The 25,494-nt window shown below is 41.6% G+C and overlaps 1 protein-coding gene across 1 annotated transcript in view; it reads right to left on the bottom strand.

The window, feature by feature from the left end:
- Nucleotides 1–5,105: 5,105 nt before the first annotated feature.
- Nucleotides 5,106–25,494, bottom strand: part of LOC110513561 (collagen alpha-1(IX) chain-like) — a 47,151-nt gene continuing 26,762 nt past the window's right edge. Inside the window, exons 26-38 of the mRNA XM_036989982.1 lie at nucleotides 25,437–25,481; nucleotides 22,242–22,295; nucleotides 22,099–22,152; nucleotides 21,817–21,870; nucleotides 17,645–17,716; nucleotides 14,294–14,329; nucleotides 13,721–13,765; nucleotides 13,579–13,611; nucleotides 12,349–12,495; nucleotides 11,871–11,925; nucleotides 9,426–9,614; nucleotides 9,233–9,310; nucleotides 5,106–7,693 (exon numbers count right to left, since the gene is read on the bottom strand). Of these exons, the coding sequence (XP_036845877.1) occupies nucleotides 7,497–7,693; nucleotides 9,233–9,310; nucleotides 9,426–9,614; nucleotides 11,871–11,925; nucleotides 12,349–12,495; nucleotides 13,579–13,611; nucleotides 13,721–13,765; nucleotides 14,294–14,329; nucleotides 17,645–17,716; nucleotides 21,817–21,870; nucleotides 22,099–22,152; nucleotides 22,242–22,295; nucleotides 25,437–25,481 (1,059 nt within the window). The 3' untranslated portion in view covers nucleotides 5,106–7,496. The remainder of the gene's footprint in view (nucleotides 7,694–9,232; nucleotides 9,311–9,425; nucleotides 9,615–11,870; nucleotides 11,926–12,348; nucleotides 12,496–13,578; nucleotides 13,612–13,720; nucleotides 13,766–14,293; nucleotides 14,330–17,644; nucleotides 17,717–21,816; nucleotides 21,871–22,098; nucleotides 22,153–22,241; nucleotides 22,296–25,436; nucleotides 25,482–25,494) is intronic.

The following is a 25,494-nucleotide window of genomic DNA, read 5'->3' as shown; positions in this document are numbered from 1 at the left end:
GTGTGTACATCAGTCTACATGGAGTATACAGCTGGTTACTCTATCAGAACTGTGTGTACATCAGTCTACATGGAGTATACAGCTGATTCCTCTATCAGAACTGTGTGTACATCAGTCTACATGGAGAGTATACAGCTGGTTACTCTATCAGAACTGTGTGTACATCAGTCTACATGGAGTATACAGCTGATTCCTCTATCAAAACTGTGTACATCAGTCTACATGGAGTATACAGCTGATTCCTCCATCAGAACTGTGTGTACATCAGTCTACATGGAGTATACAGCTGGTTACTCTATCAGAACTGTGTGTACATCAGTCTACATGGAGTATACAGCTGATTCCTCTATCAGAACTGTGTGTACATCAGTCTACATGGAGAGTATACAGCTGGTTACTCTATCAGAACTGTGTGTACATCAGTCTACATGGAGTATACAGCTGGTTACTCTATCAGAACTGTGTGTACATCAGTCTACATGGAGTATACAGCTGGTTACTCTATCAGAACTGTGTGTACATCAGTCTACATGGAGTATACAGCTGATTCCTCTATCAGAACTGTGTGTACATCAGTCTACATGGAGAGTATACAGCTGATTACTCTATCAGAACTGTGTGTACATCAGTCTACATGGGAGTATACAGCTGATTCCTCTATCAGAACTGTGTGTACATCAGTCTACATGGAGTATACAGCTGATTCCTCTATCAGAACTGTGTGTACATCAGTCTACATGGAGTATACAGCTGATTCCTCTATCAGAACTGTGTGTACATCAGTCTACATGGAGTATACAGCTGATTCCTCTATCAGAACTGTGTGTACATCAGTTTACATGGGTGCTATGTGTATATTTAGATTTTGAAGCCATAAGAGGTGATCTTTCTTATCTAATAACAACACTGCAATATTTTACTTCTGAGTTTTCTTTCTTTGTTTTCTTGGTGGGTCTTTACTTGAACTCTTATTTTCTGAAAGTGTTTTTATTTTTTATTTTGACAATATCTGTACATTACGGCTCAGATACATATTTCTCCCTCAACTGTTTGACCCATGTAGCATTGTTTGTCACTGTATACATATATATTATGTTGGTGTGTTTTAAGACTGGAGTTATTTAGTTATTTATTTGTTGTGTTTCTGATTGGAAAGTAATAAGCTAAGAATCAAGGACATTCATTAAATATCTCTGTACTTCTCCAATGTTATCAGAGTGCTCTCTCTGTCACTCAGGCCTCAATTCAAACAAACATGCCCTTAGGTGTTTCATTTTGACCCAGTGACCTAAAACCCAGGAAAAACACCCGGTAGACTGTCGTCATAGAGATCGATAAGATGTGTGTTTCCAGACGCATTCTGTAGTTAAACAAAGGTACTATACAATAGCTATATTATTGTCGTCTCCTTAAACCGACCCTAGGCAGTACGGGATACATGGTGGAAGGCAATCCGTCTGCCTTGGGAGACTAATACTAATGTAGGTTTGATTAGATCTGGACCCTCAAAGGCAATTATTTAAGTTGGAGAAAGTACATGGGTGGAGCTGACACTTTGTGATGTTTAAATTGTCTCTTTTGCCTTCTTTTATCGGTCTAAGGCACTGCTTCACAGTGCTTGATGCGTCACTACAGACCCGGGTTTGAACCCAGACTGTGTCACAGCCGGCCGTGACCGGAAGACCCGTGAGGCGGCACACAATTTGGCCCAGCGTTTTCTCCGACTCATTGGTGCGGCTGGCTTCCGGGTTAAGCGAGCCGTGTGTCAAGAAGCAGTGCAGCTTGGCAGGGTTGTGTTTCGGAGGACGCATGGCTCTAGACCTTCACCTCTCCCGAGTCCATACCGGAGTTGCAGTGAAGTGATGGGACAAGCCTGTAACTACCAATTGGATATGACGAAATTGGGGTTAAAAACAATGTCACACTCCTGCGCTCCCATTTCTTTGAGTTGGAGATTTTCTCTTAGTATTTCAGAGCATCAAATTGATTGAGGGTCTTTGAAGATAGCTTGGTGACAGTGGAGGCTGCTGAGGGGAAAACGGCTCATAATAATGTCTGGAACGGAACAAATGGAATGGCATCAAACACATGGAAACCATGGAAACCATGTGTTTGATGTATTTGACACCATTCCGCTCCAGCCATTACTATGAGACCGTCCTCCCCAATTAAGTTGCCACCAACCTCCTGTGATTGGTGATATGTATGGCTCAGGTCATATGTCAATGAGGTAACTGCATATTCAACCCTTTGACTTTTACAGAAGACATTAGCTAATTGGTTAACAACATTGAGGCATTTCTTTATTTCCATGTCACACTGTTACTGCTTGCTCGTTTTGTTGGCATCTCAACGTGAACATTTTATGTGGCTAAATGATACTGCCGGAAGTAAGACACAAAGGCTGCGTTTACTCAGGAAGTCCAATTCTGATTCTTTTGCCCAATTATTGGCAAAAGATCTTAGTGGTCAAAAGACCAATATTACAGCAAAATATCAGAATTGTCTGCCTGTGTAAACACAGCCATAGGCAGAATGACACAGAATATGGTGAGCTGTGTCTCGTGTCCTTACTTCATTTGTAAGTGGACAGGGCCCTCTAGTGTTCATTAGAAGATTGTTTGCGATACTGATTAACATTTTATTTCAAATAATGAATCCTCTGATGTGTTGTATTTACATGTGCTAATTTCCACATTCCAACACCCGTCCTTAGATGAATGATGATGGTGATGTGGTTAGTCTGTTAGCCTTGAAACCAAGCTGAGATGTATCCTTTCACCATTGTGGATTCCAGGCTAGTAGTATGTTTTGGTGTGTGTGTTTTCAGAGCGAACTCTCTTGAAGGAGATCGGTGAAAGGTCCAATGCACCTGTTTTTATCTAAATATCAAATCATTTTTGGGTAACAATTAAGTACCTTACTGTGATTGTTTTCAATTAAAATGGTCAAAAAGAAACAAAAAAAGCTTTTTAGCAAACAGACATTTCTCAAGGATTAATTTTGCTAGGACTATATATATATATTTGACTGCAGTGGGCCTTTACTTCATAGTCATGAATGGTTTTCCTCTTGTTATGTTGAGTTGCGGAAGCATGTTGTAATAGATGTTGTCATTTGAAAAAGAAATCAGCTTCAATGTTTATCCATTGAAGTAGATTGGTCAAGACAGTCATGGATGTTGTTTTTACTCTTGTAACATCAAGATGACTGCCTTCATATTGAAGCTGAAGTATCAGTACATTGTTGTACACTTTACAAGCAGCTTCCAGTCTCAATACAAGGCCATTTATACTCTGAACGGTTACCATGAGTTCTAGGTTCACCTGATTGTGCTGCAGAGTCGATGTCCGTACTTATAAACCCAGGGTCGTTACTACCACAGTAGTAAAGCAAGGGGCCCTAGTTACCATGGCTGCTGCTGTGTAGCAGGGCTAATGATAGGGATAGAAACAGAACAGCTCTACTAGCACTACCTACCTGGGTTGGTGTCAACTCCATGACAATGCTCTCATTTCAGGAAGTAAACTGAGATGGATTTCAATGACAATACATTTTATTTGTTTACTTCCTGAACTGGGTGAATTTAAATGGGATTAGCCCCAACCCTGCTACCTAACCTTGTTGCCGTCGGGAAAACACCTCTACGGTGTCCATATTAGGACAGCCTCGGTCTCGTCAGGCGTGTCTGTCCTAATATGGACACCATACAAACACATCAAAAGCTTCATACAGAGAAGTTTGTTCAACTCAACAACCGATTCATTCTCACTGTTCTATTATGGCCATGGTTTTTTACCCTTGTCAGTTGCCCCTCTGTGGAGAAGAAGACCTCTCCATGTATTTAGTATTTCCTTTTAACAGCGTGTTTTATCTCATTATCTTGGTCATTTATGTACTTTGTTATTTGTGTTTGAGTGTGATAATTGTTATTTTAATTTGATGGTCTACCTCATCTGAGGCATACGGCTATACTGTACACACACTAGTTTAGTCAGCGTGATGTTACACTCTAGCCTTACCACTATCCTACTACACTGCTACTTTAAAGCTAACGGTTTAGATTTACCTCAAGACTAAAATGCTAAACGTAATGGATAGAAAATGGTGTTAACTATAGGCCTATTGAGTTGGTGCCAAGCTAGTCATCTTTTGTTGATCATTTATGAAAGCCTATACTTAGAAGTTGTGAACCACTGTTTGACCATATAATGGAGGTTGTACAGCAAGTTGAATGTGTATGAAGGGTAATGTTTTTCCAACAAATCTTTTGACTTTACAGCATTCTATGAAAACACTGTTGATTTTACACTCTGATTACCGATACCTGCCTTAAATCTGTACAACAATAATTTCTTACATTTCATGTGTTTCATTTGCTTGTAATGACCTACTCAGATTACACATTGGTGTGTCACTATCAACATGTGAATACAATACGATATCTTACTGATGTGAAGTTTATAAATGAGAATATCTGCTTTCTTGGCGCTCCGTATGCATTATCCATAAAGAGACGGAGAAAAGTATAATTGGTAATTTGGATGATATTGTCATCACATATTTCTAGAAAGGTAGAATTGACTGAATGTTTCTCTGCGTGGTCAATTCCTTAATTAACTGTCACACGTTTGGGTTATATGAAACTATGTTTTGAAAACCAGATTGTCTATTATTTATGTCAATAAACTGTTTCAAGAGCATTTTAAGATATATGTTTTTATATTCTCTTCATCGAGGTTATGTTTTCTGTATTCCAGCAGTACATTTGAGTACAATGTTTAAAAAGTTGGAAATATATTTTAAAACTGAACGCAGCATTGCTTTATTTGGAGTGAAAAAAGTCACAGAAAAAAAAGAGAATTTATTTGAAATTTCTAGATCCTCCTCATAGATATTTGTACAAACTGTGATGTCACCCTCAAATAGTATCATCATCATCATCATCATCATCATCATATAATAAAATAGAAACAACTGACTTACTTTTCTCCATCTCTCCAAACCCTGAGAGGATTTCACATAGAAATAGAATCGCATTGGAATTGCCATTCTAGTGACTTCATTTCTATGGGTGGTGACATAGTACTCAACAGTGAACAGAATACTGTGAAAGGGAATATTCCATTTATTTTCAAAATAATCATCTCTCAGAATCCTCCTCACACTGTACAATGAGAACAAACCTCACATTCAATCATTAGGATAGTTATTTTTTGTAGGAAATATAATTAACCACAATTGAAAACAATTTACAGAGATGTACAGCGCATATGGAAGGTCCGTCAGTCAGTGTGGCTTGGTGTCAGTCCTATCTTCTATCTCTTTATTTAGATTTCTGGAAGGAAAGCAGGGGGCTGGAAATACCCCAGGTACATTCTGTACAAACTGATATCACTGTTTTTCACCAGGTCTATCTTTGGTAATTGATACTTCAATATAGAACATGATGCAGTACATTACAAATACAAAAAAATACACTTTGGGCTAAAGGCAATCCTGGTATTGCTTTATGGTTTTACTTTATTGGGGAGGAATTAGCGTGATTTGATGTGGATGGAGCCGCTGCTGAAATCAACATGTTGGCTTCAGTATACAGCTGTTTCAGTGAGAGGAGAGGAGGAAAGGGAACATACAAATACAGCCAGATGGTTAATAAGGACAGGTAAATGTCGGGTGGTTAATAAGGACAGGTGAATTGTCTGGTGGTTATTAAGGACAGGTGAATTGTATGGTGGTTATTAAGGACAGGTGTATTGTCTGGTGGTTATTAAGGACAGGTGATTTGTCTGGTGGTTATTAAGGACAGGTGATTGTCCGGTGGTTATTTAGGACAGGTGCATGTCTGGTGGTTATTAAGGACAGGTGATTTGTCTGGTGGTTATTAAGGACAGGTGCATTGTCCGGTGGTTATTAAGGACAGGTGCATGTCTGGTGGTTATTAAGGACAGGTGATGTCTGGTGGTTATTAAGGACAGGTGATTTGTCTGGTGGTTATTAAGGACAGGTGATTTGTCTGGTGGTTATTAAGGACAGGTGAATTGTCCGGTGGTTGTTAAGGACAGGTGCATGTCTGGTGGTTATTAAGGACAGGCAATTTCTCTGGTGGTTATTAAGGACAGGTTAATTGTCCGGTGGTTATTAAGGACAGGTGAATGAATGTCTGGTGGTTATTAAGGACAGGTGAATGAATGTCTGGTGGTTATTAAGGACAGGTGATTTGTCTGGTGGTTATTAAGGACAGGTAAATTGTCTGGTGGTTATTAAGGACAGGTGAATTGTCCGGTGGTTATTAAGGACAGGTGTTTTGTCTGGTGGTTATTAAGGACAGGTATTTGTCTGGTGGTTATTAAGGACAGGTATTTGTCTGGTGGTTATTAAGGACAGGTGAATTGTCCGGTGGTTATTAAGGACAGGTGATTGTCTGGTGGTTATTAAGGACAGGTATTTGTCTGGTGGTTATTAAGGACAGGTATTTGTCTGGTGGTTATTAAGGACAGGTGCATGTCTGGTGGTTATTAAGGACAGGTGAATTGTCCGGTGGTTATTAAGGACAGGTGATTGTCTGGTTGTTATTAAGGACAGGTGATTTGTCTGGTGGTTATTAAGGACAGGTGATTTGTCTGGTGGTTATTAAGGACAGGTATTTGTCTGGTGGTTATTAAGGACAGGTGATTGTCTGGTGGTTATTAAGGACAGGTTAATTGTCCGGTGGTTATTAAGGACAGGTATTTGTCTGGTTGTTATTAAGGACAGGTGATTGTCTGGTGGTTATTAAGGACAGGTTAATTGTCCGGTGGTTATTAAGGACAGGTTAATTGTCCGGTGGTTATTAAGGACAGGTATTTGTCTGGTTGTTATTAAGGACAGGTCATTTGTCTGGTGGTTATTAAGGACAGATATTTGTCTGGTGGTTATTAAGGACATCTAGGTTTACAGGGACGGTGGAATAAAAACAAATATAGTCTTCAAAACATGAATATCTTAAAATAGGGCACCCACTTCTGAAAACAACAAAATAAAAAGAAAATCTGTCATGTAAAAAACTGTTACACGTCCAAACAGGTTCAGGATTATTATTGTTTTGCAACAAAATACTTAGTTTTGTTTCGCATTTGTGGAAGTGGAAGACTCCTTCATATCCCATAGAGATCTGGCTAGCACAGAACACTCTCACAAAACACTGCAGATACGTTAGAATGGACCTCTTTACAGCAACAGCCTTCAGAGTAGAGAGGCTGTGAGGATGTTGTGTGCTCCCAGGGTTGGGGTGGGAGAGCTGTCCATCTGCCATCTTAGTCTCTGTCTCTGTCTCTACCCCTCTCTGGGTGTTGGGCAGTGGAAGCTGGTGAAGGGGGGATGGGTCATAGTGATGGCTCTAATGGAATAAATGGAACAGAATCCAAGGTGTTTGAAACTTTTCCATTCATTCCATTACAGCCATTAGATCCAGTCCTCAGATTTAAAGTGACACCAGCCTCCACTGGATGGTGGCTCTAGTTTCTAGTTCCCTCCGGGCCCTTGATGCTGGTGTCAATGTCCCCCGGTCTGAGGTTGCAAGACGATGGGTCGCAGTAGCCGTTGGGGCCAGCATTACCAGGAGGCCCAGGTACACCAGCCTGGCCAGGAACACCTGGAGGTCCTCTCTCGCCGTCACGTCCCTCCTGGCCGTAACCAGGCTTTCCGGGCTCACCTGTGGAGTTAGAGTTAGAGAAGAGTTAGCTAAACCATCTTACACCAAAGTAGAACATCCAGAACCTCAAAGACTCAAGACTAGAACCTCAAGGACTCAAGACTAGAACCTCAAGGACTCAAGACTAGAACCTCAAGGACTCAAGACTAGAACCTCAAGGACTCAAGACTAGAACCTCAAGGACTCAAGACTAGAACCTCAAGGACTCAAGACTAGAACCTCAAAGACTCAAGACTAGAACATTCTAGAGACTCTAAGTCCAAAGGCGAGATCAATAAATCTTCAGTTTGTGGCAAACATGTTACCAGAGTAACAATTACAGTTGAATGACTTGAATGAACATTCCAAAATGTTACTGTGAAACATCAAACAGCTACTTTTTTAAAGGATTACTGCGACTTTTTAGCTAGAATATTCTAACTGAAATGACTTAGCTATTCCTACTAAATATTGTATAAAGTCTACATGGCCACTTGATTATTTTTAGAAAGCAGTTTAGACCTAAAACAGACACTTATGTTCTCAGATCTTTTGCTAATGATAACGAACGGTTGCGGCCAAACACAAAACCAAATGGAATACAGTATGTTAGCAAACTCTTTCCTTGTTCAACTCACCTCAAGACTAGAATATCTATAACCTCCAAGACTATAACATTTAGAAACTCCAAGACCAAGAATAGAACATCTAATACCGCCAAGACCAAGAATAGAACATCTAATACCGCCAAGACCAAGAATAGAACATCTAATACCGCCAAGACCAAGAATAGAACATCTAATACCGCCAAGACCAAGAATAAAACATTCTAGAAAATGTGTACATTTGACGTTTTAGTCATTTAGCAAACACTCTTATCCAGAGTGACTTACAATTAGTGCATTAAGATAGCTAGGTGAGACAACAACACATCACAATCATATCAAGTACATTTTCCCTCAAAAAAGTATTTTTTGTCCAAGTCAGTGCTATTAAGAAAATACTACCTCCAAGACCAAGACTAGAATATCTACAACCTCCAAGACCAAGACTAGAATAGCTACAACCTCCAAGACCAAGACTAGAATATCTACAACCTCCAAGACCAAGACTAGAATATCTACAACCTCCAAAACCAAGACTAGAATATCTACAACCTCCAAGACCAAGACTAGAATATCTACAACCTCCAAGACCAAGACTGGAATATCTACAACCTCCAAGACCAAGACTAGAATATCTACAACCTCCAAGACCAAGACTAGAATATCTACAACCTCCAAGACCAAGACTAGAATATCTACAACCTCCAAGACCAAGACTAGAATATCTACAACCTCCAAGACCAAGACTAGAATATCTACAACCTCCAAGACCAAGACTAGAATATCTACAACCTCCAAGACTGGAATATCTACAACCAAGACCAAGACTAGAATATCTACAACCTCCAAGACTAGAATATCTACAACCAAGACCAAGACTAGGATTAGAACATAAATAAAAAGTAAGCTACTGATGGTTCGCTTCTCCATGGGGATCAAGGTCGATGTCACTCACCTGGTAGACCGGGAGGTCCTGGCTGGCCCTTGGCCCCTCGCACCGTGGGACCTCGGTCTCCTCTGTCGCCCAATTCACCTGCGCCACACAGCATGTTAATTACAAGGGTTATTCTAAAACTCCTTTGGGTGCATGAGCTGAATTTTGCTTTCACATTTTCAAATAACAGTAACATTAAAAATCCTCTCCCCACCTTTGGGTCCTTTGAGTCCTAGGAGTCCTGGAGGTCCTTTGAGGCCAGGCAGTCCTCTTGCTCCAGCCTGCCCAGGGAAGCCACTGTCCCCTGGGGGTCCGGCAGGACCAGGAGGCCCTGGCTTACCAGGCAGGCCCGCTGCTCCAGACTCCGGCCTCCTTAGACTGGCAGCCAACTGGGCTAGCTGCTCTGTTGGAGCAAGAGGAAAGGGAATGATGAGCAAACAATTAATCAATCAAATGTATTAAAGGCCCAGTGCAGTCCAAAATGTGATTTTCCTTTGTTTTATATATATTTCCACACTTTAATGTTGGAATAATACTGTGAAATTGTGAAAATTTGGATAATTTCCTTTTAGTGTAGGGGCTGTTTGAAAAGACCGCCTAAGATTTCTGCCTCTTTTGGTGGGATGGAGTTTTGGCCTGCCTGGTGACATTACCAGGTGGTAAATCAGTTAATAGACCAATAAGAAAGAGAGTTCCAAACCTCTTTGCCATAACAGCTAGGTTCCAGCTTTCCCCTCCCCACTTAGACCACTCCCAGACAGTGTTAGCAAAATTCTTGCTTGAGAAATGTCTCTTTGCTAAATAGCTATTTTTGTTTATTTTTGACCATTTCAATTTTAAAAAATCACAATAAGGTACTCAATTGTTTTCCCAGAAATTATTTGATATTGAGAGGAAAATGGAACTTTAATGAAGGCCTTTTTATAAATTGTATAAAAATTGTAGTCCTCCTTATTCTTACACATTCAAGTCTGCCTCAGTAAATTGTGCAGAGTGAAAATACTTATTGGAAAACATTCAACTCTACGAGATTGGTGTCCCTAAACCGGGACAGTTGTTGCTCAATATGTGACAATGTGACTAGAAAACAGTGTATACAACAGCCAACTTTCCGGGACAGCGACATGTCTTATTCGGGCAGAAAGCTTAAATTATTGTTAACTAACTGCAGTGTCCAATTTACAGTAGCTATTACACACAAAACATACCCTGCTATTGTTTGAGGATAGTGCACAACAAAACACTTTTATCACGGCTGGTGGTTTGATACATTCACCTCTGAAGGTAAATAATATACTTACATTCAGTAATCTTGCTCTGATTTGTCATCCTGAGGGTTCCAGAGATAAAATGTGGTGTTGTTTTTTTTATATTTAAATGTAGGAACTGAGTTCTATAGTTTGACCCCACTGCTGTCTCTGGCTCCACAACCACCCCGCTTGGCCATCGAGATCCATCATGATCTAGATCCACCATGTATAACATTCCTGGGAGTGTTAAGCTTTAATATTTTATTACCATAGCATTTTTGTATGTTCTCTATAATGTACTTGAAAATGTATACATTGACCAATTCGGCACATTTGGGCAAACTCCTGGCAGACTTGATGCAAAATATTGTGTAGTGAGGTAATTGTTCTCTTGATCAGTCTGAAACTTTGCACACACACTGCTGCCATCTTGTGGGCAGACTCTAAATTACACCTAGGATCCTACCTTAATGTATGGCCTTTCTCTTGCATTTCAAAGATGATGGAACACAAAAATAAATAGAAAATGTATGATTTTTTTATTATATTATCTTTTACCAGATCTAATGTTTTATATTCTTCTACATCACTTTCATATTTCCACACACTTCAAAGTGTTACCTTTCAAATGCTATCAAGAATATGCATATTCTTGCTTCAGGTCCTGAGCTACAGGCAGTTAGATTTGGGTATGTCATTTGAGGCGAAAATTTAAAAAAAGGGTACGATCGTTAAGAAACTGAAAAATATATATGTGTATTTATGGTGCCAAGAGTTCAACATAAAACTCCTAAGGCTTTTGGCTTGGTATTTTACACTCCAAATTCCAGTCTTTGCTTTTCTGCTTTTAGCAAAAGTGCAGGTCCTCTGGAGGTGAAATACATTTTTCAGCACATTGGGTATAAAAAAGTCATGAGTTTAGGAGGAGAGTAGTGGTAGTGGGAGGAGGGGGTGGGATACTGTAAGAGGGCCCAGGGAGAGAGACAAAAAAACAGGCTGCCACTTCAGCATTTCTGGGGTTCAGGTGTCTGTTATCCATCAAACTAACAAAGGTTGAAGCGTATTTATGATGGTTTTTTTCTGCTTCCCTCTCTTCAAACTGTCAAGCCAGATAGGCTATATCCCCCAAACTCCACTCTGGACCTGGAAGCCAGTTCTACTGCATTTCTTCATTGTTCCCCTCTAATCCGGGACTGATTTAGACCTGGGACACTGGCTGTGTGCAATTCATTATTAGGTAGGACAGAAAAGCAGCAGGCTCCAAACCTCATAGGGTCAGAGTTGAATACCTCTAGTCTATAGTATAAACAATGAGGTTTGGGATATTACAGAGTGTTTATACTTAAAGGTAGAGTGGGATACATTGATTTTAAAGACACTGAAGGAATGACAGTGTGCAATATTCTTACCTTGCATAACTCTCATGCAGACTTGTCTGATGTGTTGATCGCTTGGTTCTTTACCCTGAAGGATAACATAAGAAAAGGTTTATGATGAGAAAACAGCTTTAATAAACATAGATTTAGCTTCTGAAATGCATCATGTAAGCCCTAGTTGTGTTGTGCTGGACACACTGGAAAGCTGTTGTCCATGATCTAGGTCCAGGAGGGAAAGGCCTAGCAGTAAGTTAGTACATTTGTAAGTAAGTAAGTATGCAAATAAGTTAGTAAGTATGTAGGTTAGTAACTAAGTATGTAAGTAAGTATGAAAGTATGTAAGTAAGTAGGTATTTATGTAAATAAGTAAGTACTATGTAAGTGAGTTTGTAGGTATATAAGTAAGCACGTAAGTTAATTAGTAAGTAAGTATGTAAGTTAGTAAGTTTGTAAGTAAGTTCAGGTGTACAGTCTTCAGAGTTTTGGGTGGAGGTGGTTTGGGGGTACCTACCGCCGGTCCCTGTGACCCCCTGATTCCTGGTGCGCCCCTGTTGCCCTGCATGCCACGTGGTCCAGGAGTACCAGCTGGGCCCTCGATGCCAGGCTGCCCTCTGCTACCCTCTGGCCCTCTGTTACCAGGCTCTCCTGGGTTTCCAACCTGGAGACAGAGAGGGGAGAGACAACTGGATCAGAACAACATTACATGGGTGGTACTGAGCATGCTCAATGAAGACTTCTGAGTTCCGGGGGTGCTGGTGAGCAAGCCATGTAATAAACTAATATCTGCTTTTATCTGGAACAAGAAAAACCCGTAAGATCGTATTGCAGAGATCTCGTCTCGCTTTGGATGACAGAAACCCCTGATGTTACAGGCCTGAAATGGAGGACCTTGGAGATCTCGTCCTGTGGCCCGACCTCCTTACCTGTCTTACTCTGCTCAAAACCTGCATTAGCTGAGCCTGTTTCCAAATACAGTTCAGGCTCCATTCATTAGCTGAGCCTGTTTCCAAATACAGTTCAGGCTCCATTCATTAGCTGAGCCTGTTTCCAAATACACTTCAGGCTTTATTCATTAGCTGAGCCTGTTTCCAAATACACTTCAGGCTTCATTCATTAGCTGAGCCTGTTTCCAAATACACTTCAGGCTTCATTCATTAGCTGAGCCTGTTTCCAAATACACTTCAGGCTTCATTCATTAGCTGAGCCTGTTTCCAAATACACTTCAGGCTTCATGCATTAGCTGAGCCTGTTTCCAAATACAGTTCCGGCTCCATTCATTAGCTGAGCCTGTTTCCAAATACACTTCAGGCTTCATTCATTAGCTGAGCCTGTTTCCAAATACACTTCAGGCTTCATTCATTAGCTGAGCCTGTTTCCAAATACACTTCAGGCTTCATTCATTAGCTGAGCCTGTTTCCAAATACAGTTCAGGCTTCATTCATTAGCTGAGCCTGTTTCCAAATACAGTTCAGGCTTCATTCATTAGCTGAGCCTGTTTCCAAATACACTTCAGGCTCTGATTTATCTCTACAGAAACTGCACATGGAGCTCGAACTAAATGGAATTCAAATAATTGAAACAACATCAGTCAATTAGTTATTTTTTTTAAAAACGTTGAAAAAAAACCCTAAATGTTGGTTAACCACTTAGCACTACTACTCTATGGGTGTAGATAAACTGTCTCAAAGTTATATTCCTGGTTTGAGACATGGAACTGCTTCTAGAAAAGTACAGAACTCACCACTCCTTTGGGTCCAGCTTCCCCTTGGTCACCCTATTATACAAATGAGAGAAACACAGAGGATTAGTACAGGTGTTGTTTAAAAGGCTCCAATGTGAGGTTGGGTTGGATGCAATGAATCCTTGCTTGAGTGATAACTTACAACATCTCCTTTGTCTCCAGAGGTTCCCTCAGAACCTTGTCCCCCCTACACACACACACACACACAACAAACCAATATAAATTATTTTGGGGTAAAATCACTCTTCTGGATATAACAAATGCCAAGGGTAAGTTAGAAACACACACATACACACACACACACACACACATACATTCATGCTACACACACATCTCAACAGCTGCTACCAGATTCTTATTATGATTGCTAAATACTGCACAATTTAACCACTTGCCCACCAAAACGTGTGTAAATATTGGACTATAAATTGTTATTCTACTATGTTGGACTATAAATCTACTGAACCATTTATTTTATGTTGGTATTCTTATCTTTTATTATTTCTTATTGTTGTTGCGTTGTCCAGAAGGAACCTGCCAGTAAGCATTTGGTCGGACAGTGTCTACCATGTGTATCCTGAACATACGACTAATAAAACCTGAAACTGGAAAGGGCCCATCCACACTCTGCTGCTGGAGTATCACATTGACCTTAAGATACAGGCAGATATTGTTGTGAGAGATAAACAGACATTTTAAAAGATGGATTTCTTACCTGCTCCCCTTTAGGTCCTCCCTCGCCAGCTTCTCCCTGAAGTTGAGGAGAAATCAGTTCACTATTGAAAATCTTTAAACTACACTACAGTTAAACAATTAAACTACTATGTAAAGTTATACAGTACAGTTATGCAGTAAGACAACAACACTAGTTATACTGCTATGTAAAGTTATACAGTATATTTATACAGTTAGACAACAACACTAGTTATACTGCTATGTAAAGTTATACAGTATATTTATACAGTTAGACAACAACACTAGTTATACTACTATGTAAAGTTATACAGTAGATTTATACAGTTAGACAACAACACTAGTTATACTGCTATGTAAAGTTATACAGTATATTTATACAGTTAGACAACAACACTAGTTATACTGCTATGTAAAGTTATACAGTATATTTATACAGTTAGACAACAACACTAGTTATACTACTATGTAAAGTTATACAGTAGATTTATACAGTTAGACAACAACACTAGTTATACTGCTATGTAAAGTTATACAGTAGATTTATACAGTTAGACAACAACACTAGTTATACTACTATGTAAAGTTATACAGTAGATTTATACAGTTAGACAACAACACTAGTTATACTACTATGTAAAGTTATACAGTATATTTATACAGTTAGACAACAACACTAGTTATACTGCTATGTAAAGTTATACAGTAGATTTATACAGTTAGACAACAACACTAGTTATACTGCTATGTAAAGTTATACAGTATATTTATACAGTTAGACAACAACACTAGTTATACTACTATGTAAAGTTATACAGTAGATTTATACAGTTAGACAACAACACTAGTTATACTACTATGTAAAGTTATACAGTATATTTATACAGTTAGACAACAACACTAGTTATACTACTATGTAAAGTTATACAGTAGATTTATACAGTTAGACAACAACACTAGTTATACTGCTATGTAATGCAACAGCAAGACTAGTCTTATGAATGAATGATTGAACTTGTAACACTAGAGGGGATCAAAAGGATGTATTTCACAAAGTGTGTCCTTGTCAGGTGAATATGGTAAGAATTTGACTTTCTATTAGCAATTGAGGATACATTGCTGTCTTCATGATTGTACAGAACAGTGGAAAGTCCAATCAAAACTGGTGATTTCATGAAAATGGAAAATTGTCATATGAAGTCTGTGGAACCTGAAATGACTAAACACAAGCCACAGTGCTCTTCAGTTGAGCTTCCTCTCTATCTTTTCATCAAATATCAGGCATGCAGAACGTAAACGGTCCAGGGAGCCTTAATCCAATGAGTAGTAGTTTAGTTGTATAATATCAGTAGTTTAGTTGTATAATATCAGTAGTTTAGTTGTATAATATCAGTAGTATGTTTAGTTGTATAATATCAGTAGTTTAGTTGTATAATATCAGTAGTATGTTTAGTTGTATAATATCAGTAGTTTAGTTGTATAATATCAGTAGTATGTTTAGTTGTATAATATCAGTAGTTTAGTTGTATAATATCAGTAGTTTAGTTGTATAATATCAGTAGTTTAGTTGTATAATATCAGTAGTTTAGTTGTATAATATCAGTAGTTTAGTTGTATAATATCAGTAGTTTAGTTGTATAATATCAGTAGTAAGTTTAGTTGTATAATATCAGTAGTATGTTTAGTTGTATAATATCAGTAGTTTAGTTGTATAATATCAGTAGTTTAGTTGTATAATATCAGTAGTTTAGTTGTATAATATCAGTAGTATGTTTAGTTGTATAATATCAGTAGTATGTTTAGTTGTATAATATCAGTAGTTTAGTTGTATAATATCAGTAGTTTAGTTGTATAATATCAGTAGTTTAGTTGTATAATATCAGTAGTATGTTTAGTTGTATAATATCAGTAGTTTAGTTGTATAATATCAGTAGTTTAGTTGTATAATATCAGTAGTATGTTTAGTTGTATAATATCAGTAGTTTAGTTGTATAATATCAGTAGTATGTTTAGTTGTATAATATCAGTAGTTTAGTTGTATAATATCAGTAGTTTAGTTGTATAATATCAGTAGTATGTTTAGTTGTATAATATCAGTAGTTTAGTTGTATAATATCAGTAGTTTAGTTGTATAATATCAGTAGTTTAGTTGTATAATATCAGTAGTTTAGTTGTATAATATCAGTAGTTTAGTTGTATAATATCAGTAGTAAGTTTAGTTGTATAATATCAGTAGTATGTTTAGTTGTATAATATCAGTAGTTTAGTTGTATAATATCAGTAGTTTAGTTGTATAATATCAGTAGTATGTTTAGTTGTATAATATCAGTAGTTTAGTTGTATAATATCAGTAGTATGTTTAGTTGTATAATATCAGTAGTTTAGTTGTATAATATCAGTAGTTTAGTTGTATAATATCAGTAGTATGTTTAGTTGTATAATATCAGTAGTATGTTTAGTTGTATAATATCAGTAGTTTAGTTGTATAATATCAGTAGTATGTTTAGTTGTATAATATCAGTAGTTTAGTTGTATAATATCAGTAGTATGTTTAGTTGTATAATATCAGTAGTTTAGTTGTATAATATCAGTAGTATGTTTAGTTGTATAATATCAGTAGTTTAGTTGTATAATATCAGTAGTTTAGTTGTATAATATCAGTAGTATGTTTAGTTGTATAATATCAGTAGTATGTTTAGTTGTATAATATCAGTAGTTTAGTTGTATAATATCAGTAGTATGTTTAGTTGTATAATATCAGTAGTTTAGTTGTATAATATCAGTAGTATGTTTAGTTGTATAATATCAGTAGTTTAGTTGTATAATATCAGTAGTATGTTTAGTTGTATAATATCAGTAGTTTAGTTGTATAATATCAGTAGTTTAGTTGTATAATATCAGTAGTTTAGTTGTATAATATCAGTAGTTTAGTTGTATAATATCAGTAGTATGTTTAGTTGTATAATATCAGTAGTTTAGTTGTATAATATCAGTAGTATGTTTAGTTGTATAATATCAGTAGTTTAGTTGTATAATATCAGTAGTTTAGTTGTATAATATCAGTAGTTTAGTTGTATAATATCAGTAGTTTAGTTGTATAATATCAGTAGTATGTTTAGTTGTATAATATCAGTAGTATGTTTAGTTGTATAATATCAGTAGTTTAGTTGTATAATATCAGTAGTATGTTTAGTTGTATAATATCAGTAGTTTAGTTGTATAATATCAGTAGTTTAGTTGTATAATATCAGTAGTTTAGTTGTATAATATCAGTAGTTTAGTTGTATAATATCAGTGATTGTTTCCCCAATGGACAGCAGGTCTCTACAGAGGGGATAGATACCAGTCAGAATAGAACGTCCTCTTATCTTACCCTCTCTCCCTTCACTCCGGGGAGGCCTGGGGGTCCGGGAACACCAGGAAGACCAAGATCCCCTTTAGGTCCCTACAAAACAAAGGTAGAGCGACAACAAGGAGGTCAGAGGTCAACACCACACTACTGTATGTCCTTAGAGGAAGGTGCTTGCAGTGCCAGGATTGTGGGTTAGATTCCTGGGACAGACCATATGTAACATGACTGTACGCATGACTGTAGGAATACAAGCCTCTGCTGAATGGAATACTGTATGTAAATATCTAAACCTACAGAACACGACAGCAGAAAGTAGTGGAAACCTCAGATAAGACAGCAGAGTATGAAGAAACTAACCACAAGCTCTTCAGTCATTAGGGCAACATACACTGGTGAATTAACTGTTCATGAGACGGCTATATCAGGGTCGTGACTCAAAACGTGCACAAAAGAAAGAGAATTTCTAAAAACCTGGCTGCAATTTTTATTTAGTATGCTTATGTGTGTGTGTGTGTGTGTGTGTGTGTGTGTCTTTGTTCTCTGTGCTGGGCACACCTTTGATTGCTGACCGTGTGTGTGTGAGGAATGCCAAAGCAACAGAAGGCTCTTTCAGCCAGCTGGCCCTGGCCCTCATTCTCTCCTTACTGTGAAAATAGCCTCTGTGTGAGATCCTGAGATCCCGTTCAGAACTATTCTCTAGGGAATTTCTGTGTAACCACAGCCAGGTCCTCACTCTCTGTAACCACAGCCAGGTCCCCCCTCTCTGTAACCACAGCCAGGTCCCCCCTCTCTGTAACCACAGCCAGGTCCCCCCTCTCTGTAACCACAGCCAGGTCCCCACTCTGTAACCACAGCCAGGTCCCCACTCTGTAACCACAGCCAGGTCCCCACTCTGTAACCACAGCCAGGTCCCCCCTCTGTAACCACAGCCAGGTCCCCTCTCTCTGTAACCACAGCCAGGTCCCCCCTCTCTGTAACCACAGCCAGGTCCCCCCTCTCTGTAACCACAGCCAGGTCCCCCCTCTGTAACCACAGTCAGGTCCCCACTCTCTGTAACCACAGCCAGGTCCCCACTCTCTGTAACCACAGCCAGGTCCCCACTCTCTGTAACCACAGCCAGGTCCCCCCTCTCTGTAACCACAGCCAGGTCCACACTCTGTAACCACAGCCAGGTCCCCACTCTGTAACCACAGCCAGGTCCACACTCTGTAACCACAGCCAGGTCCCCTCTCTCTGTAACCACAGCCAGGTCCCCCCTCTCTGTAACCACAGCCAGATCCCCCCTCTCTGTAACCACAGCCAGGTCCCCACTCTGTAACCACAGCCAGGTCCCCACTCTGTAACCACAGCCAGGTCCCTACTCTGTAACCACAGCCAGGTCCCCACTCTGTAACCACAGCCAGGTCCCCACTCTGTAACCACAGCCAGGGTCACTCTCTCTGTAACCACAGCCAGGTCCCCTCTCTGTAACCACAGCCAGGTCCCCACTCTGTAACCACAGCCAGGTTCACACTCTCTGTAACCACAGCCAGGTCCACACTCTCTGTAACCACAGCCAGGTCCACTCTCTCTGTAACCACAGCCAGGTCCCCACTCTGTAACCACAGCCAGGTCCACACTCTCTGTAACCACAGCCAGGTCCACACTCTCTGTAACCACAGCCAGGTCCACTCTCTCTGTAACCACAGCCAGGTCCACACTCTCTGTAACCACAGCCAGGTCCCCACTCTGTAACCACAGCCAGGTCCCTACTCTGTAACCACAGCCAGGTTTCCACTCTGTAACAAAAGCCAGGTCCCCACTCTGTAACCACAGCCAGGTCCACTCTCTCTGTAACCACAGCCAGGTCCCCTCTCTGTAACCACAGCCAGGTCCCCTCTCTGTAACCACAGCCAGGTCCACACTCTCTGTAACCACAGCCAGGTCCACTCTCTCTGTAACCACATCCAAGTCCACTCTCTCTGTAACCACAGCCAGGTCCCCACTCTGTAACCACAGCCAGGTCCACTCTCTCTGTAACCACATCCAAGTCCACTCTCTCTGTAACCACAGCCAGGTCCACTCTCTCTGTAACCACAGCCAGGTCCACTCTCTCTGTAACCACAGCCAGGTCCCCACTCTGTAACCACAGCCAGGTCCACACTCTCTGTAACCACAGCCAGGTCCACACTCTCTGTAACCACAGCCAGGTCCACTCTCTCTGTAACCACAGCCAGGTCCACTCTCTCTGTAACCACAGCCAGGTCCACTCTCTCTGTAACCACAGCCAGGTCCACTCTCTCTGTAACCACAGCCAGGTCCCCACTCTGTAACCACAGCCAGGTCCACACTCTCTGTAACCACATCCAAGTCCACTCTCTCTGTAACCACAGCCAGGTCCACTCTCTCTGTAACCACATCCAAGTCCACTCTCTCTGTAACCACAGCCAGGTCCACTCTCTCTGTAACCACAGCCAGGTCCACTCTCTCTGTAACCACAGCCAGGTCCCCACTCTGTAACCACAGCCAGGTCCACACTCTCTGTAACCACAGCCAGGTCCACTCTCTCTGTAACCACAGCCAGGTCCACTCTCTCTGTAACCACAGCCAGGTCCACTCTCTCTGTAACCACAGCCAGGTCCCCCCTCTCTGTTACCACAGCCAGGTCCACTCTCTCTGTAACCACAGCCAGGTCCCCACTCTGTAACCACAGCCAGGTCCACACTCTCTGTAACCACAGCCAGGTCCACTCTCTCTGTAACCACAGCCAGGTCCACTCTCTCTGTAACCACAGCCAGGTCCCCACTCTGTAACCACAGCCAGGTCCACACTCTCTGTAACCACAGCCAGGTCCACACTCTCTGTAACCACAGCCAGGTCCACTCTCTCTGTAACCACAGCCAGGTCCACTCTCTCTGTAACCACAGCCAGGTCCACTCTCTCTGTAACCACAGCCAGGTCCACTCTCTCTGTAACCACAGCCAGGTCCCCACTCTGTAACCACAGCCAGGTCCACACTCTCTGTAACCACATCCAAGTCCACTCTCTCTGTAACCACAGCCAGGTCCACTCTCTCTGTAACCACATCCAAGTCCACTCTCTCTGTAACCACAGCCAGGTCCACTCTCTCTGTAACCACAGCCAGGTCCACTCTCTCTGTAACCACAGCCAGGTCCCCACTCTGTAACCACAGCCAGGTCCACACTCTCTGTAACCACAGCCAGGTCCACTCTCTCTGTAACCACAGCCAGGTCCACTCTCTCTGTAACCACAGCCAGGTCCACTCTCTCTGTAACCACAGCCAGGTCCCCCCTCTCTGTTACCACAGCCAGGTCCACTCTCTCTGTAACCACAGCCAGGTCCCCACTCTGTAACCACAGCCAGGTCCCCACTCTGTAACCACAGCCAGGTCCACACTCTCTGTAACCACAGCCAGGTCCACTCTCTCTGTAACCACAGCCAGGTCCACTCTCTCTGTAACCACAGCCAGGTCCACTCTCTCTGTAACCACAGCCAGGTCCCCCCTCTCTGTTACCACAGCCAGGTCCACTCTCTCTGTAACCACAGCCAGGTCCCCACTCTGTAACCACAGCCAGGTCCACACTCTCTGTAACCACAGCCAGGTCCACTCTCCCCCTCTCTTTCTCTTCTTTTTCTCATTCTTCATCTTCTCTTTGTTTCAGTCTCTCTCTCATTCTCTCATTCTCTCTCTCTCTCATTCTCTCTCTCTCTCTCTCTCTCTCTCTCTCTCTCTCTCCCTCTCTCTCTCATTCTCTCTCTCTCTCTCTCTCTCTCTCTCTCTCTCTCTCCCTCTCTCTCTCATTCTCTCTCTCTCATTCTCTCTCTCTCTCTCCCTCTCTCTCTCATTGTCTCTCTCTCTCTCTCATTCTCTCTCTCTCTCCCTCTCTCTCTCATTCTCTCTCTCTCTCTCTCTCTCTCTCTCTCTCTCTCTCTCTCTCTCTCTCTCTCTCCCTCTCTCTCTCATTCTCTCTCTCTCTCTCTCTCTCTCCCTCTCTCTCTCATTCTCTCTCTCTCATTCTCTCTCTCACTGTGAAACATCTTGGTGTTCCAGCCTAACTTTGTCATCTTTGAGTCGTTGTTACAAAGTATGTTTCCTTTCATTAATCCTTATATTATACCTGACACGAAGACACACAGCATCACACAGCAACCAGACAACAACAACAACAACAACAACAACAACAATAACTCACCCTGGCCCCTGGTTTGCCCGGTGGACCGGCTGGTCCTTGTACTCCGCTGTCTCCCTAGAGAGGTGTCAAAGGGAATTACAAGAGAGAAGAAGAGGTTTGTTTTATGACACATTAATAAAGGACGATAAAGGACATTAAAATGGAACCCAGAGGGCAAAACTGGTTGCATTGACATCACCGACATCATTGTAACCAAATTACTACCAGTTGTAATCTGGTTGTGATGGCGTCATAAAAACAGCTTTGCCTGCTGGGAAATAAAATAAATGACAAGATACTCACCGGTCCGCCAATGGGTCCAATGGGTCCTAGACCTCCTGCTTTGCCTTGCTCTCCCTACACAGAGACATCACAGTGAACAGGTCGTTACTGGATGGACAACTTGAAATGCATTTTAAATCAACTTGGATTTGATTTGGACTTACTGTTTTACCAGCAGATCCTATTGTTCCAAGAAGACCTGCCTCTCCAGAGCTACCCTGAAGTAGAGCAACAGAAACAGAGTTTAGTGTCATAATCTCTCGTGGACAGATACACGTACCATAGGATGGTATGCCACAACTAACAAGGAACTTTGTCCAATGTGCAGATTTTTCCATCACTGATTTGGGACATTTGGCCCGTAGACTTGCCCGAAACTTACAGAGAGCAGGGGGTGGAGCTACTGCCCTGATTCCATCCCCATTGTAGAATCTTTTCTAACAAATTTCCTCCCACAACTTAGTTCTGTGTGTCTGAGATGAAGTATATCAGGTCAGTGTCAGGACAGTCAGGTCAGTGTCAGAACAGTCAGGTCAGTGTCAGGACAGTCAGGTCAGTGTCAGGACAGTCAGGTCAGTGTCAGGACAGTCAGGTCAGGTCAGTGTCAAGACAGTCAGGTCAGGTCAGTGTCAGAACAGTCAGGTCAGTGTCAGGACAGTCAGGTCAAGTCAGGACAGTCAGGTCAGGTCAGTGTCAGGACAGTCAGGTCAGGTCAGTGTCAAGACAGTCAGGTCAGTGTCAGGTCAGGTCAGTGTCAGGACAGTCAGGTCAGGTCAGTGTCAAGACAGTCAGGTCAGTATCAGGACAGTCAGGTCAGGTCAGATCAGTGTCAGGACAGTCAGTGTCAGGACAGTCAGGTCTGTGTCAGAACAGTCAGGTCAGTGTCAGGACAGTCAGGTCAGTGTCAGGACAGTCAGGTCAGGTCAGATCCGTGTCAGGACAGTCAGGTCAGGTCAGTGTCAGGACAGTCAGGTCAGGTCAGTGTCAAGACAGTCAGGTCAGGTCAGTGTCAGAACAGTCAGGTCAGTGTCAGGACAGTCAGGTCAGTGTCAGTGTCAAGACAGTCAGGTCAGTGTCAGGACAGTCAGGTCAGTGTCAAGACAGTCAGGACAGTCAGGTCAGTGTCAAGACAGTCAGGTCAGGTCAGTGTCAGAACAGTCAGGTCAGGTCGGTGTCAGAACAGTCAGGACAGTCAGGTCAGGTCAGTGTCAGAACAGTCAGGACAGTCAGGTCAGGTCAGTGTCAGAACAGTCAGGACAGTCAGGTCAGCTCAGTGTCAGGACAGTCAGTTCAGGTCAGTGTCAGAACAGTCAGGTCAGGTCAGTGTCAGGACAGTCAGGTCAGTGTCAGAACAGTCAGGTCAGTGTCAGAACAGTCAGGTCAGGTCAGTGTCAGGACAGTCAGGTCAGTGTCAGGACAGTCAGGTCAGGTCAGTGTCAAGACGGTCAGGACAGTCAGGTCAGTGTCAGGACAGTCAGGTCAGTGTCAGGACAGTCAGGACAGTCAGTTCAGGTCAGTGTCAGAACAGTCAGGTCAGTGTCAGAACAGTCAGGTCAGTGTCAGGTCAGGTCAGTGTCAGGACAGTCAGGTCAGGTCAGTGTCAGGACAGTTACAGTGAGGGAAAAAAGTATTTGATGCCCTGCTGATTTTGTACGTTTGCAGTCTATAATTGTAATGGTAGGTTTATTTGAACAGTGAGAGACAACAACAACAACAACAAAAATCCAGAAAAACGCATGTCAAAAATGTTATAAATTGACTTGCATTTTAATGAGGGAAATAAGTATTTGACCCCCTCTCAATCAGAAAGATTTCTGTCTCCCAGGTGTCTTTTATACAGGTAACGAGCTGAGATTAGGAGCACACTCTTAAAGGAAGTGCTACTAATCTCATTTTGTTACCTGCATAAAAGACACCTGTCCACAGAAGCAATCAATCAGATTCCAAACTCTCATGGCCAAGACCAAAGAGCTCTCCAAGGATGTCAGGGACAAGATTGTAGACCTACACAAGGCTGGAATGGGCTACAAAACCCTCGCCAAGCAGCTTGGTGAGAAGATGACAACAGTTGGTGTGATTATTCGCAAATGGAAGAAACACAAAAGAACTCTCAATCTCCCTCGGCCTGGGGCTCCATGCAAGACCTCACCTCGTGGAGTTGCAATGATCATGAGAACAGTGAGGAATCAGCCCAGAACTACACTTGTCAAAGATCTCAAGGCAGCTGAGACCATAGTCCCCAAGAAAACAATTGTTAACACACTATGCCGTGAAGGACTGAAATCCTGCAGCGCCCGCAAGGTCCCCCTGCTCAAGAAAGCACATATACATGCCCGTCTTAAGTTTGCCAATGAACATCTGAATGATTCAGAGGACAACTGGGTGAAAGTGTTGTGGTCAGATGAAACCAAAATGGAGCTCTTTGGCATCAACTCAACTCGCCGTGTTTGGAGGAGGAGGAATGCTGCCTATGACCCCAAGAACACCATCCCCACCGTCAAACATGGAGGTGGAAACATTATGCTTTGGGGGTGTTTTTCTGCTAAGGGGACAGGACAACTTCACCGCATCAAAGGGACGATGGACGGGGCCAAATACCATCAAATCTTGGGTGAGAACCTCCTTCCCTCAGCCAGGGCATTGAAAATGGGTCGTGGATGGGTATTCCAGCATGACAATGACCCAAAACACACGGCCAAGGCAACAAAGTAGTGGCTCAAGAAGAAGCACATTAAGGTCCTGGAGTGGCCTAGCCAGTCTCCAGACCTTAATCCCATAGAAAATCTGTGGAGGGAGCTGAAGGTTTGAGTTACCAAACGTCAGCCTCGAACCCTTAATGACTTGGAGAAGATCTGCAAAGAGGAGTGGGACAAACTCCCCCCTAAGATGTGTGCAAACCTGGTGGCCAACTACAAGAAACATCTGACCTCTGTGATTGCCAACAAGGGTTTTGCCACCAAGTACCAAGTCATGTTTTGGAGGGGTCAAATAATTATTTCCCTCATTAAAATGCAAATCAATTTATAACATTTTTGACATGCGTTTTTCTGGATTTTTTGTTGTTGTTAAAATTGTTGTTTGTTGTTAAAATTATTGACCAATAATTTCTTTGTCAGTGGGCAAACGTACAAAATCAACAGGGGATCAAATCCTTTTTCCCCTCACTGTAGGTCAGTACCCATGTTCTTATCCAGCTGCAGCTCCTCAGTGACATAGATTAGCTCTATTTGTCAAAAGGGTTGAGTTTATGGCACAGAGTAATTAATGCCCATTTGCTGTAGATGAATTGATGTAAGTGGTGCATTGTGGGTGAATTAGGAATTAGAATACTATTTTAATAGGATCTCTATGATGCCTACCTTCTCTCCACCAGTTCCTTTAGAGCCAGGAGAACCAGGTAATCCCTAGAGAGGAAAC

The sequence above is a fragment of the Oncorhynchus mykiss genome, chromosome 1 (assembly GCF_013265735.2).
Source record: "Oncorhynchus mykiss isolate Arlee chromosome 1, USDA_OmykA_1.1, whole genome shotgun sequence".
NCBI lineage: Eukaryota > Metazoa > Chordata > Actinopteri > Salmoniformes > Salmonidae > Oncorhynchus > Oncorhynchus mykiss.
This window is presented reverse-complemented; position numbering and strand designations above follow the sequence as displayed.